Genomic DNA, 16,051 nt, shown 5'->3' with positions numbered 1-16,051 from the left:
CTGGTCAAGACATCTAGTCCACTATCGTGTCCCTGACTGTGGGAGCATCAGATGCTTCACTGGTTGGTTCAAGAAACCTCAAAATAAGATGTGAAATCATCTCTGCTCTCCCACTCCCTCCCTCACCCCATCCCTGCCCACATTTGATGGTCTCACCTAATCTCCATTGGTTAGAGACTGGTTTAAATCCAGCAGCATGCAATTTTACTTCCCTTCTACACTCTTTAGCATTGGATAGTCTTGTTACAGTTAGAGTTATCATCAATAACAGCACGAGTAAAAAGCATTATCTTTCATCATCTAAATTTGCCATCTCTCCATTTCATTGAATGTCCCCTAGTTCTTGTGATATGAGACAAGGAGAATAGACATTCTTGATCTACCTTCTCTATACCATTCATTATTTTATATACTTTTTTCATGTCTCCTTTTATTCTTTCCCTAAGGTAACCAATGTCTCATTGTACCAGTGTTCCCATTCCCCTTATCATTCTCACCACCCTTCTCTAAACCTCCTCTAATTCTGCAATAGATTTCTGAGATGGGATAATCAGTTACACATTACTCTAGACAGGGCAGTAACATTAATTTATATAACAACATTAGAATAATATCTCTATTATTCTCCATTCTTTTCTATATGTAGCCTAACATGGTTTGTTTTCTTGACTGTACCAGGACTTTGAGCAGAGGTCTTAGCTGAGATGCCCAAAATGATGCCCAGTTCCCTATCCTGAGTTGATACAGTTAATTAAAATCCCATAAGGTGTATGAGTATTGAAATAAGTATATGTTCTCCACACACACATCACCAGTAAATAAGATGAACCAAAATAATTGCATGAGTTACCCTGTATGAACAGTGTGTGTCACTTAAAGCAGTAAGCATGACAAGGCGATTTGAAACAGCTCCTTTGCTTGCCAAGTATCTTGTCTGGATTCAAGTAGATATTTCAGTGAAAGTTTCTACTCCCAAGAAAATCTAACCTGCAAATCCAGGAGTAGGCTCAAAAGCAAGCTGAAAGATTTACCTTCTAAGTAAAATAAGGGCATGGAGGAATTTCCCACCTCTTCTGTTCTCTTTTTAAGCCATGTAGGGATATGTTCAAAGTTTACAGAATCTTAAGACTTCCTAGAGAATGAAAAGAGTTGGCAGCCAAGGCCAATTGAATGAACTGAGGCATAAGCCAGTTGTGGAGAAGCACATAAAACAGATAGGCAAGAAGCAATGGAATTTCAAGGGAGAGGAAGGAAGCAGAGCAGGAGAAGTGACTATCCTTAAATTAATCTAATCCAGTAGTTCTCAACTCGTGGCCCAATCCACACACAGCAGCGGCCCATGTGACATTCTCAGGGCCATACAGGTATCATTGGATGCTGACCACATAACACATCATGGGGTGCATATACGGCCCACAATGGTAACTAGATTGAGAACCACTGATCTAATCCAATCCTTAAAGAAAGTTTAGGTACAGAAGCCCTGGTTTATCCTTTCCTAATACAACCAGTCAAGATATTTAAGGATCCATGTAATTCAAGTACCCAATTTATTCTATAAACAATAGTAAACCATCAATTTGTAAACACCTTTTTAACAAGTGATTTGGAGTTATGCCATACCATAGATTTACTTAGTACTTTACAGAATAGGAAGAGACATGTTCCTTGCTCAGAAGAGATTGCAATCAGAACAAAATATCAGATACACAAGACGAGCACTCAGGAAACATTATCTATGAGAAAAATCAATGAAGGAAGGAACCTCAAGGACAGAAACAAATTCTAGAAAGGAGCTGAACAAAAAGAAAGCAGAGGTTTGAAGAAGTGGAAGACTGTTTAAGCCAGGGGTAGGCAACCTATGGCACACGTGCTGAAGGTGGCACGCGAGCTGATTTTTCAGTGGCACTCACACTGCCCAGGTCCTAGCCACCAATCCAGGAGGCTCTGCATTTTAATTTAATTTTAAATGAAGCTTCTTAAACATTTTAAGAACCTTATTTACTTTACATACAAGAGTTTAGTTAAATATTGTAGACTCATAGAAAGAAACCTTCTAAAAACGTTAAAATGTATGACTGGCACGCGAGACCTTAAATTAGAGTGAATAAATGAAGACTCGGCACACCACTTCTGAAAGGTTGCTGACCCCTGGTTTAAGCAAAGGGGTTGGCATGCGGTTAGGCACAAAATAAAGCATAAAGCCAAAAATGAGCAGGTGAAGGCCACAGTGAAGAAAGGAAAAATGAGAACAACCAACCCACAAAATAGTCAATAGCTACAAGGATTCAGGTTCTTGAGTGCTACTGGTAGCAGAGAAAACCTATGAACCTGCAGTCTGATGCACTAGGGACAAAGGAGAACTTCATCACAGCAGGTGGATGCCTGAATAAATTCTAGTTACCAAAATAGGCTAAGCTGTTATCTGCTGCCTCTTTAGAGTTAGACGGTTACCAAGGAGATCCTGTTAACTGTTTGATTCATATCCTGTTAGCAGAAGACAAGTGAAATTGCAGGTAAATGAATTATTGTAATGAGAAATCAAAATAGGGAAGAACACAGTAACTGAACGGGATCACTTTTAATAGCTCATCAACAATAATTTATCTAAAGACAGTACAGTGTTGAAGGCAGAATACATAACTGCCTTCACACAGTATATAATGCTTAAGAAACCTCTTGTGTACTGCTACAACCAACCAATCTGTACGCTTCACATTAACTAACAGAACCACAAGAGGGATAGCAGAATCTTAATTTGAAATTAAGTGAACAAATATTTCCAACCCCATCCATTAAAAACTAACGATCCGTACTCCAAAAATGTGATTGTATTAAAGTTTGTGATTAAATATTAACGGTTGGGGTCTTTTGATTTGCCTTCTGGTTTTGAGTCCTTAGGGTTCACATTTTCAAGCTTCTCTCCACAACCACAAGGGCCAGAAAAGCACCTTACTTTTTTTTTATGTTTTTATTTTTTAATATAAAAGCTGAAGTTCTCATGTGAGCACATAATTTCAGGATCTGAGGCTTTTTAAACACCTGATATCACAAAACAGGCAACGCATCTGCAAGAGCTGGTAACACTAGTGATCCTAATCTTACTTCAAAGTGATATTCTACACCTCTGTACCATTGCTGCATGAAATGACAACTTGGTTGTGGTTTGGTTTTACCTGGTTTACCTCAATCTTCTACTCTTCCAGGTTTCCCAGAAATTCCTCATTCTAGATAGAGTGTCAGATAGAAATGGCCAGAAATTTTCCAATGGAATGTTGTTTCATCTGAAAATGCTGACTTGTTGACATTGAAATGCTCCATAGAGATGTGCTGATTTCAATGAATTTCCATTCAAAAACTGCTCTAGTTTCCTGCCAGCTTCCCTAGCTCTCTGACTTGCCTGAGAGTCATCTGCCCCTGGAGCTGGAAGAACCACAGCTCCCAAGTTCCCAGCTCCTCAGCAGTTTGTTTCGTGGACTGCTACAGAGCCAGGGCTTCCAACTCTCTGTCAGCTGTCAGGCAGAATTTTGTTCTGAAATTATTAAAATTAAATGTTTCAATTTTTTAATGAATTTTCTTCACATTTCTGCATCTGAGAATTTTGAAATTTAGGGTTTTTATTCCAAATCAGTACAAACACAAAATCTGAAATCCTCTGCAAAATGGAATTGCTGTTCTCCACCCAGGTCTAGTGGCAGGTACTCTGAGGATAGCCTCCTCTGAACTATTCCATTAAACTGGGATTCTTCAAGAACTGCCTTGATTTGAAGCTCATCAGATCCAGAGAGGAACCAAGACGAAGGGAAAGAACAAGAAACTTCTAACAGAATGCAGGGGGGGAGCAGCTGAACAATTGGGAAGTATAAAAGCTGAAGCTGGAGAGAGTGGAGCAGGGAACAAGGATGAGAAAAGAAAAGTCAGAGAGGAACTGAAGCTGCCACTAGGCTCCCACCTCTTCCTCACATTATCTGCTGCAGACACTGCGATTTGCCCTGCATATTCTACATCCAGAGGCAGCAAACAGCTTTCCTGTTACTGTACCAGCCAGAAGCCACAGGTAGTAATGTCTGACCTGCTGTCCTTAGGAATGCGGACATCAGCAATCTCACTTCCCATGAGAAACTGTGTGTATGAAATCTACACAAGAAACAGATTATGCATCAAATATTTGTATGCATGAATCAATTAAGTATTAATAATGCATTCATTGTAAACATAAGGTTAGACCTTCTTGATTTTGTGGTACTTGAATTTTTTTTGCTTATGATTTGACTAACTACTACTTTTCTGTATGAATATTTAATTTAGTAAAGATCTACTGAAGTTCTCTTGGATGAAAACTGATTTGCAGAATCTCTGTGGGAAGAGCGGTTTGGAGGCTAGTATAGCCCATCTGCTGCTTAGTTTATGAAAATTACTGTCTGTCCCCTAAATTTGTCTCCATCTGCGATCTGCTGTTCAGGACAGCATAGATACATGTTTTACCATTAAATAGATTTCAACCATTTATGGCTATTTTATATGATTCTGTAGTTGCCTTCAATTTCTGAAATATATTTTTAAGATGCATCAAGCTTATTTAAGATTTTGTAGATCTTCAGGAGACTTCACACAAAAGGGTCTTCCCCTCACCCCATCCCCACCTTACGTCCCAGCAAACTTGTCAGAAGAGGACTCCTCACATGCTAGGACATACTTCAGTCCTTCCAGAAGCATAACCTCTTACTAATAACAGTTTGCTTTATATATATTTGCATTAAGAGTTTAAGAGAATGCTATGTTAATGCTTCTCAAACTATAGGGTGTACTCTGTGCTGGGGATCCAAAGAATTGATCAGGTGGGCAAGGGCCAACCTCAATTATTCCCCAGAGCCTAAACTGTCATTTAAAATGAAGTCTCTAGCTGTTATACGTATAAAGAAAACCTTCAAAATGTGAAATGAATATAGCTGATATTGTGGTGTCTCACTGTAGTAGTAGAGAACATGAAACAATTGCTCAGAGGGCTGAATTATTAATTTCAATAGGAGCTAACTCAGATGTCAATTATTATAGTTAATATCTATGTTTAAAATACGTAACTGCTCAAAGCATGTAGGAAAAAAGATCTACATGAGAGTCATTGACAGACCGTGCATGTGTGGGTGAGAGGCGTGCTGCACAGAAAATACAAAAAAAAGGATATATTATCGTTTCCTATATCTCATACATCCCTTGGCCAGCGCTGCTTCCCCCAGCCCCCATTGGCCTGGAATGGCGAACCACAGCCAGTGAGAGCTGCGATCGGCCAAACCTGTGGACGCTGCAGGTAACGAACCGTCCTGGCCCGCCAGCAGATTTCCCTGACAGGCCGCATGCCAAAGGTTGCCAATCCCTTTATAGATCATGAATTAAATCAACTGAACCACATTGCTCTTCAGCAATCGTATGGCGTATCAATGGACTACTTGCACCCATTGGACTCACCTCTTCTAAAATGAAGATGTTGCCAATATCATGGGTAATACCACAGCTTTGATACCTTTGCCCTTTTTCATTTTGATAGAAGACCCTTTTTTAAAAATCCTAGATTTGAAGATTAAGAAGTATCTTCAGTTCTTAATATCACAGTCACAGCAAATGAAGAGTACAAAAACTGGTGAAAGTTTGTCTTTAAAATAATTATCTGAATGTTAGGCTATTACCATACAGGTACAAAAAGCTTTAGGTGATAGCCTAGCTGATGGTCATACACTAGTTAAGCAATAAGGTAATTTACTTGACTTTTTTATGTTTAAATAACTGCATTCTGGAACATACTACAAAATCATAGCAACAAGGATAAAAGAAGCATAGCAACAGAAATTACGGCTCAAAATAGAATTAGAAAAATGTTTTTGCTAAAAGGTGTCCTTTAAGTGAAGTGTACCAGACTTTACACAAGAATACTGTATTGAGAAATACACTTTTTCAATTGCATTCAGTGATCACGAAAAATGGCAGATTGAGAGCACAGGAATCTGAAGTGTTTTGACCTAGAGAACTGGTACAAGACAGTATAGAACATGCTGCAACAATACAAGCTTCTCATATTGCCCTTCCAATCCACTTAATCCCTAACCTGGAATGGACACTCTCCAGGTGAGAAAATCATTCAGTCTGAATAGGCATTCACTCCCTGATCTCCGCTGAAAATGCCAGCTAGCTTCAGGAGTCCATCTATTGAAATCTCCCTTCAGCTACATTCTTTGATTAGCTAATAGGGCTCATAAAAGAGTGATGAATTGTTTCCACAGAATTTACTCCCTAGCCCAGTGACGGTTATAAGAGTCTGATTAGGAATATATTCTGGATCTCCAGCACGGCTGTCACCAACTAATGGTCAGATTTCTTTACTGGAGAGAAAACTTTGGTGCAACAGACATTAACTCTAAGTGGTTTATACCTAGGTCAGCTATTTTAAAAAATACCTCACCATATATGTCATTGTGTGAATAAAGCAATTTCCTGGGGGTGCCATTCAATTTTAGTCTTATTGTTACTATTGAAAATTTCTAAAACAATTCTACTTTTCAATCTCATCTCTCCTCCGCATTAGATCAGGGGGTGAAAAGAAACGTAATCTTAGTGTTTATAGTTGTAATATGTTATAAACTATGACAACTGTTAAACAAGAAATAAGATAAGAAGCTTGATATTTCCCACTATAGTAAAGCCGCTGTGTGATATTAGTGTCATTGCACTATTTTATTTTTAATCTGGATAATGGCTCCATTTCCTGGTAGATGGTTTAAAGAAAGGAATGTTAGAAATGCAGAATAATCAAAGGACATAATATGAAGAACTGCATTAGCTATTTCACTGCTATCAATGTAGAGTATTTTCAGGCTCATAAAAATAGTAGTATAAAATTTAAGTGAATTTTCATTTGTTGATACCAAACATTTGAATTTTTACCAATGTTTATTCTAAGGAGCAATGAAAGTAAGAATTTAACTACTACAATGCACAGTTCTGCTACAAATACTCAATAGCTAACATCTAGGGCATTTCTGTGCATGGTTAAACATTTTTCTGTCAGTTAGCAACTTTGTATATGAAATAGATCATCACTTAAAAGAGTGACTCTTCACTCTGCATCCCTATCTAATGCCATTCCCTGCTCCCTTAGAAAAGCAACCACAAAGACTGCAATTTCTGTAAGGGTGGAAGAATAGGCAGTGTCTTTCAGGATGGCAAAATAGCTCTGGTGAGGCCTCAGCTGCATTAGTGTGTCAAGCTCTAAGCATCACACTTTAGAATAGGGGTCGGCAACCTTTCCGAAGTAGTGTGCCGAGTCTTCATTTATTCACTCTAATTTAAGGTTTTGCGTGCCAGTCATACATTTCAACGTTTTTAGAAGGTCTCTTTCTATAAGGTTTTTAAAATATTTAAAAAGCTTCATTTAAAATTAAATTAAAATGCAGAGCTCCACCTCAGACCAGTGGCCAGGACTCGGGTAGTGTGAGTGCCACTGAAAACCAGCTCGTGGGCCGCCTTCGGCACACGTGCCATAGGTTGCCTACCCCTGCTTTAGAAAGATGAGGAGAAACTGGAGAGACTCCAGAGGAGAGCAACAAAAATGACAAGAGGTTTAGAAAACCTGATCTATGAATAAAGGTATAAAGAACTGGCCATATTTAGTCTTGAGAAAACTAGATTGAGGGGGGACTTAACAACAGTCTTCAAATATGCTAAGGGCCATTATAAAGAAGACTGTGATCAATTGTTCTGCATGTCCACTGAAGACAGGATAAGTAACAATGGGCTTAATCTGCGGCAAGGAAGATTGAGGTTAAACATTAGGAAAAAACTATAAGGGTAGTTAAGCTCTGGAATAGGCTTCCAAGGGAGGTTGTAGACTTCGTTCTCCCGACTCTGAAAGAACTGAATTAGACCAGGCACGCCCAATCAACCAATTGAGCTGCAAGCAGAGTAGATTTAGGCTGTGTGGAAGAACCTTGCCTGTGAAGGAACAGGCAGGGCTTCTATAATGCCAGGAGACTGCCAACAGCATAGTGAGATGGCAGGGATGAAACTACATTCTCTTTTCTTGAGGTAAAGGAAAAATAAATAAAAGGAAGTTCTTCTTCATATAGCGCACCGTCAACCTGTGGAACTCCTTGCCTGAGGAGGTTGTGAAGGCTAGGACTATAACAGGGTTTAAAAGAGAACTAGATAAATTCATGGAGGCTAAGTCCATTAATGGCTATTATCCAGGATGAGTAAGGAATGGTGTCCCTAGCCTCTGTTTGTCAAAGGGTGGAAATGGATGGCAGGAAAGAGGTCACTTGATTATTACCTGTTAGGTTCACTGCCTCGGGGGCACCAGGCACTGGCCACTGTCAGCAGACAGGATACTGTGCTGGATGGACCTTTGGTCTGACCCAGTAAGGCCATTCTTATGTTCTTATCCTTACATGTCATTGGAGCAGCCAGCAGGGTACAGGAACTACGCAACATGTCCCCAGTGTGCTTATAGCAATTTTAGAGGCAGTTATAAAAAGAAAGTTCCACTTGTACAGCTGATGCAATCATAGCAGTAGCAAGCACATCTGCGATGAGGCAGCTACTCAAGTGAGCAGCATTTGCCTTAATGTTAATTTCAGAGAAGGCCAGCAGAAAGTTTTGCTGTGCCCATTCCTGAACATAATAGATTCTTGTCCCCTTTTTCCCCACATCACTCTGAATTACACCTGGCTAAAAATTCTGGAGAGAGACAGTAAGATTATTATTTGGGAAACACTCCAAATTTATTTTCACTTATGACTAATTTTACGTATACAGTGTATGTTCGGTGAAGGGGACCCTTTAAGTCCCTCCAAGCCTCCTCTTGCCAAAATAGTGCCCATATGTTTTTTTCCTTTTAGCTTTAGCAATTGGCTTACATTGGTTTACACTGATTATGCTGTCAAGATTGTCTCCGCAAGGAAGAGAACTAAAAGCTTAGTTTTTAAAAAAATGAAAGATGATATTCTTCTTCATAGTGCCCCAAAACTGGCTCAGTTAACTAGGGACCTGGATGAGCCCAAAAATGTCCCCTCCAATTTATCAATCCAGTGCACAAGATAACCCTGAACTACAGTAATTCCAAGCTAAGCGACTCTCTTGCTGGGTCACATGTTTCATGGTTCTGGTCCTGACAATTACAGAATATGAAGATGCACTTCCCCTTGTGCCCACATAACCAATGTTTTGGCCAGAAGACTTTTTCTTCCTGTGATAGATGTTATAGATCCCACTATACTTTTTCAGAAAAAGTACCTATCTCAAGTATCTTGGGTAAATGTTAGGGGGCATACTAGAAAAAGCACCTTCCTAAAAAAACAAACCAACCAACCAATTATAAAGCAGGTTATTTTCTGTACCATGTTAGACTTGCCTGCATACGTGTTGGCCTTGTTCAATAGATCTGTGCATGCATGCATGTCAGCAAAAGCACGAATCCCTAAGCAGTTGATAGGATGAAGCTGGGATTCTAAAAACTCACAACAAGTCCTCTTCACATCCTGCAACTGTAATAGACCAGCTGCTGGGAGAAGTACCTGTAAGAAGCAAAAACTAGTTAATATTCCATCTGATTTTATGCTATAGTATTATGACAACATCTAAGACAAAGCAGAAAAATATAAAAATTTGACAACAATGGAGAAAGGAAAAGTATCAGAACTACGAGAGTTAGAGCTAAAAAAATCCTACTAGGTCATTCCGATTCACCTCCCTGCAAACATATATTTGTTAGTGTGAAGTTTAGTTCTAAGGGTCACAAGTAGTGGGGCTTTTGCCACTTCCCTTTGGAAATCATTCCACATACTAATCACAGTGTAAGTAAACGCTTCATAACATTCAGTTTATAGGGTTTTTTCCCCCTCTTACTCACCCTATTACTCCTAGTTATATTCCTAACCCTTTTCACTAACCTAGACAGTACTTTCCCCACAGGGTATTCTACCCATTGAAATATTTGTAGACTTATGCCTCTTCTTCATCATCATTTGACCTCATTATATATATTAACCTCCAGTCTTTCTTCATCAGAAAGTTCTCTCCACTCCCAAGTAATTATTTTTGTTCTCCTTCAGAGGAATTACTGTCAAATGTGCCTTACTTATGGTATTTTAGGCTTGCCAGTCTTCCTTCTACAGTGGTGGATATTAATTCTGTCACTGAATGTCACTCATGAATTTCTCTATCTTTGTTTTCCTAAAAATCTAATACCACAGCACATATATGATGTAAAAAAAGAAAACAAACAAACAAAAAAAACCACTTTACTATACTCAAGCCATACAAGACACAGCCATTAGTCCCAAATCTCCCTATTTCTCTCTTCTTATTCTTGATCAGTTGTTCTCCAACAATAAGTAGCTGATCCCAGATGGCTTTTTCGCTGATCTGAGTTTAAGTTTTGGATCACAAAACTGTCTTCTGTTTAATTTAGGAATTTATTTTATGATGCATGTTTTACTACATTTGTTACTCAGCTATCACAGTAGTACAAATTACCCCACAAAAACTGTGGTTTTGAGCATCTTGAAATATCTTAGTACTTTAGATTTCTTATTCTCCCAAGTCCCAGTGATCAGATGACCATGTTATTGTTTGTATGTTAATCTAAAGAATTTCATACCCATCGCTCACTGCTGAATTGCTAGCATTATAAATAATTATGAATCACTGTCTAGTGCCATATTTGTGTGTCTTTCTTTTCGCCAGCACAGGCTGTTACCCTCTAAACTGTTCCAATTACAAGTGGCAACCCACCAGATCATAACTGAAGACTCCAGTAATAAATAAAAGTGCATTGTTAGCTTACATATACCATATTACGTAACTTTCTAGATCAAACTCTTTCAGTGACAATCTTTCAGCAGAGCTTGTGTAAGTTTGTTGAGTGAAACCATATAGGGCCAGGTAACTAAGTTTGGGCCTTGAAAACACTATCCTTTTAAAAAAATAGTTAGCAATAAAAAATGAACTACTTGAAGACAAAAAGAGAAATGTTTTATGCTTTCAGAGGCACAGCAGAGAAGAAATAACTTAATGCCATTACACACACATTAGTTCTAAGGTTGAAGAACAAACATGAGACTACTCTATCCTAAGCCTATTCTGTGCCTTTGAGTGAAGTTTTCTTCTGCCATCTACCATTTCTTCATGAAGCATTTTTATTTTTATGTATATTCTAAAATAGAAATCTCATTAAAACAAGTAAATGTGAAATGATTACTAAACCATGTCTATAGGCGACAACAGCAGCAACAACAATTGGAAAGATTTTAAAATCTAGAGTGGATTTGCAATTGTAAGTCATGTGGAGAGAGATTAAGTCGGCTGAATTCTTGTTCAGCCTGTAGGTAAGGAAGGTGCTAGTCACACTGCTCATACTGTTCCCTCATTATCTTAACAGATTCTGAAGAATGTATACAGTGTTGTTGTAGCTGTGTTGGTCCCAGGATATTAGAGAGATAAGGTGGATGACTTTTATTGGACCAATCTTGGAAAAGGAGGTAGACAGTGAGGTGGCAAATTTGCAAATGATGCAAAACTACTCAAGACAGTTAAGTCGAAAGCAGACTGCGAAGAGCTACAAAGTGATCTCACAAAACTGCGCAACTGGGCAAAAAAATGGCACATGAAACTCAGTGTTGATGCAAAGTAATGTACACTGGAAAACAATCTCAACTATACATATAAAATGATGAGGTCTAAATTAGCTGTTACCACTCAAGAGAAAGATCTTTGAATCATTGTGGATAGTTCTCTAAAAACATCCACTCAATGTGCAGTGGCAGTCAAAAAAGTGAACAGAATGTTGGGAATCGCTAAGAAAGTGATAGACAAGAAGACAGAAAATATCATATTGCTGCTATATAAATACATGGTATGCCCACATCTTGAATACATGCAGATGTGGTTGACCCATCTCAAAAAAAGATTATGGAATTGGAAAAGGTTCAGAAAAGGGCAACAAAAATGATTAGGGATATGGAACAGCTTCCTTATGAGGAGAGATTAACAAGATTGGGACTTTTCAGCCTGGAAAAGAGACCAAGGGGGATATGATTGAGGTCTATAAAATCATGACAGGTGTGCAGAAATTAAATAAGGAAATATTATTTACTCCTTCTCATAATACAGGAACTAGGGGTCACCAAATGAAATTAACAGGCAGCAGATTTAAAAAAAACAAAAGGAAGTATTTCTTCAAACAACGCACAGTCAACCTGTGGAACTCTTTGCCAGAGAATGTTGTGAAGGCCAAGACTATAACAGGGTTTATAAAAAAGCTAGAAAAATTCATGCAGGATAGGTCCATCAATGTCTATTAACCAAGATGGGCAGCAATGGTATCCCTAGCCTCTGTCTGCCAGAAGCTGGGACTGGGCAACAGGGGATGGATCACTTGATGATTACTCGTTCTGTTCCCTCCCTCTGGGGCACCAAGCACCGGCCACTGTTGGAAGAAGGAATACTAGGCTAGATGGACCTTTGGTCTGACCCAGTATGGCCTCTCTTATGTTATGTTCAAACTATTTTAAAATATGTTGGAAAAGGAATTAAGAAATGTTTACCTTTGCCCAAAGTTCAGTTCTCACTACAGAACAGAAGATGTAGCAGCTGAGCTCAAAAAAAAAAAAAATGGAATTTCCATCCCACAAGAAATTCCACATTTCAACAACTGTTTTCATCTCTAATCTAAATGAAAATTTGAAAACTTTAGGGAAATTAAAAGTTCCAAGATATTTCAGAAATGGCAAAATGTTTTGTTTCGTCAATGTTTTGTTTGTTTTTATTGAAACAAAACATTAACATTCGTGAATTAAAGTGTTTCAGTTTGGTTTGTTGCTTCGATCCAAAACATTTCATTTCGAGTCAGTTCAACATCAATACTGCGTCGTGAGAGCTGTCGTTGGGATTTCTGATGCCCCTGTTCTTCTTGGGGGTCTGCCTACAACTGGCAAGATGCAATATGTTCTCCCTTCTGGTCACAGATTATGTTGCTTCAAGCTCAATACGGGCCAGCCAGAAAGTCTAACCCAAAAAGAGGAACGGGGGCATCAGGAATCTAAACTACAATACTCATGAGACAATGTACCACAATAGGGTAACAGAGTTTAATGTTCAATTGACTTGAAATGAAACTTTTCAAATAACAACAAACCTAAATATTCTAGTTCAGATCCTGAAATGAAGTATTTTGTTTTGGTTTGTATTGGTAAATTGAAATTTTCCCACAGAACATTTCAATTGTGTAGAAACTCCATTTTCCATCAAAATATATTGGGATGGAAGATTTCCTACCATCTGTATTAACGGCCACTGCAATTTTGGTACAATTACAGTGCTATGATAAAAATAAAAAAAGATGTGCTTGAGCTTGTCCTCTTCCTCTCTCAGGGGAGAAAAAAAAGTTTTTTATCATTGAGACAAGGGGAGGGAAATAACATCTTTTATTGGACCACTTCTGTTACTGAAAAGGACAAGCTGTTGAGCTGCTCACAGGTCTTCTTCAAGTCTGGAGAAGATAGCCAGTGTCCAAGCTAAACACAAGGTGGGACAGACTTCAGCATAAATGATTCACACATGTTCTAGGAGATCACTTAAAGTGAAGGGGGCAATTAACCTGTCTGAAGGACAAAGGTGGTTTAGTAGGCAGCAAGGTGTATTACAAATTATTGTAATGAGCCATAAAATCAGTGTGTCTGTTAAGTTGACGGATTTAGTGCCCAGCGGAGTAATGAATTTAAGTTCCCAGCCTCCTCTTTTGAAGGTATTATGCAGGTTTCCTTTGAGAATAAAGACTGAGAGGTTACATATGGAGTCATCCTTTTGTAAAAAGTGTTTACCCATGGGCAATAGGGTGTTTTTATCTCATCATTTCTCTGTGTAAGATCATTTGAGAGAATAGGGATTGTCTAGTTTCATCCACATAGTTGTCACTGGGGCGTTTAGCGCACTGGGTGAGGTAAACTACATGTTGTGACAGACATGGGTAGGACTCATGTATCTTAAAAGGTTAGTTGTTGGGGGGCAACTCCACCAGAGAGGTCCTTTGGGGCCATCTGCCTGTCCCAAGTCAGGATAAAGGAGGAGGGTTGGGCGTGGGGCTAGCAACTCCACCTCGTAAAAAATCAACTTGCTACAGAAACGCCAACAATAGAGACAACAGAGAATTTTACCCTGGAAAAAGAATGGTCTTCAACTCGAAGATGCATGACGCTGGGTGGTAAAAGCCATGAGGAAGCCACTAAGCTGATTACCCTTCTTGCAACCAGGAGGATTACCATATGCACATGGAATGTGAGGACCATGTACGAGTCAGGAAAGACAGCGCTGATAGCAAAAAAATGGGCTATACCTGGAACCAGCTAGAGCGAATGGCCCAGGATAGAGGACTCTGGAGATCTGTGGTTGGCGGCCCATATCCCGATTGGGGTGACGGGCATGAGTGAGTGAGTGTGTTGGGGGGCAGGTATTAATCATCTTAGCAGTGGAGATATGTCCACAGATTTTACATCTGTTATGGCAGGGTCTGCTCCCATCTGAGTTGTGTGTCCTTGCCTGTGGCAGCTTGCTTCTGATGATGAGCAAGGTGAGGCGGGGGAGGGGTGTTTGAAGGCCAGGAACAGGGGGAGGGAGGGTTGAGACATTTCTTTCAGGATGTGGTCCCCCTCATTCTTTGATACACTTTATGGGTTCTAGTGTGGAACTTTTTTTCCCCCCTGTAGAAAAACAAGTTCTCTTAGAGCATTTGGGTGGGCCATTCCAGGATGTGATCTGCTTCCCTGGTGTAGTGTCCTTGTTTAGTGAAGTTGGTTTTAAGTATGTATCCTGGACTTTCTCATTGGAGCATATTCTGTGGATCGGAGAGCTTAACTGTAGATAACAGATTTCTTGGTGTGCCAGGTGTGGTTACTTGATTTGTGGAGGTAAATGTGATTATACATAGGTATCTTGTATATAGATGTCTGTAGAGTTCCATTGCTGAACCTGATCATGGTGTCCAGGAAGCTGATGCTGGTGTGGGAGTGTTCTAGAAAGTCTGTGGGGTGGGTGGTAGTGGCTGAAGTTACAGTGGAAACCTATGAAAGTTTAGGTCACCTGTCCAGAGGATGAAAATACCATTTATCTATATGAGGTATATCACTGGTTTTCTAGTGCGTTGTTTCCAGGAATTATTCCTTGAGGTGGTCCATTAAGAGACTGGTATATGGCTTTTCCTGTGGTTTGGGCAAAACTGTTGTTCAATGTAGAGTTGTTTAAGACCAGCCATACTGGGTCAGACCAACGGTCCATCTGGTCCATTATGCTGTCTTCCTACAGGGGTCAATGCCAGATGCTTCAGAGGTAATGAACAGAACAGGGCAATTACTCAGTAATCCATCCTGTCATCCAGTCCCAGCATCTGTCAGTCAGAGGGGTCACGCAGAGCATGGGGTTGCATCCTGAACATCTTGGCTAATAGCCATTTTGGCTATTCTCCATGATTTACCTAATTCTTTTTTTAATCCAGTTATAGTTTTGGACTTAACATCTCCTGGCAATAAGCTACATAGGTTGATTGTGTGCTCTTTGAAGTACCTCCTTTTGTTTTAAACCTGCTGCCTACTAATTTCATTGAATGACTGCTGGTTCTTGTGTCATGTAAAGGAGTAAATAACACTTTATTCACTTTCTCCACACAAGTCATGATTTTAATAGATCTTTATCCTATCCCCCACCCCCTTAATCATCTCTTTTCCAAGCTGAAATGTCTCCATTTTTAGAATCTCTCTTCATATGAAAGCTATTCCATACCTTTAATCATTTTTCTTGCCCTTCTCTGCACCTTTCCCAAGTCTAATGTACCTTTTTGAGATGAGGTGACCAGAACTGCATACAGTATTCAAGACGTGGGTGTATCATGGATTTATATAGTGGCATTACAATATTTACTATCTTGTCTGTCCTAACGGTTCCTAACATCGTTAGCATTTTTGATTGCTGCTGCACATTGAGCAGACGTTTTCAGAGAACTATTCACAATGAC

The 16,051-nt window shown here is 39.3% G+C and overlaps 1 protein-coding gene across 2 annotated transcripts in view; it reads right to left on the bottom strand.

The window, feature by feature from the left end:
* KLHL2 (kelch like family member 2) overlaps window positions 1-16,051 on the bottom strand; it is a 118,394-nt gene that overhangs the window by 36,402 nt on the left and 65,941 nt on the right. The window contains exon 5 of one of the 2 annotated variants that reach the window (XM_050946468.1): window positions 9,401-9,563. In XM_050946468.1, the coding sequence (XP_050802425.1) occupies window positions 9,401-9,563 (163 nt within the window). Of the gene's footprint in view, window positions 1-156; window positions 268-9,400; window positions 9,564-16,051 lie in introns of those variants that run through there. The other variant, XM_050946469.1, reaches the window with a different exon arrangement.

Source organism: Gopherus flavomarginatus, chromosome 3 (genome assembly GCF_025201925.1).
Source record: "Gopherus flavomarginatus isolate rGopFla2 chromosome 3, rGopFla2.mat.asm, whole genome shotgun sequence".
Taxonomy (NCBI): domain Eukaryota; kingdom Metazoa; phylum Chordata; order Testudines; family Testudinidae; genus Gopherus; species Gopherus flavomarginatus.
This window is presented reverse-complemented; position numbering and strand designations above follow the sequence as displayed.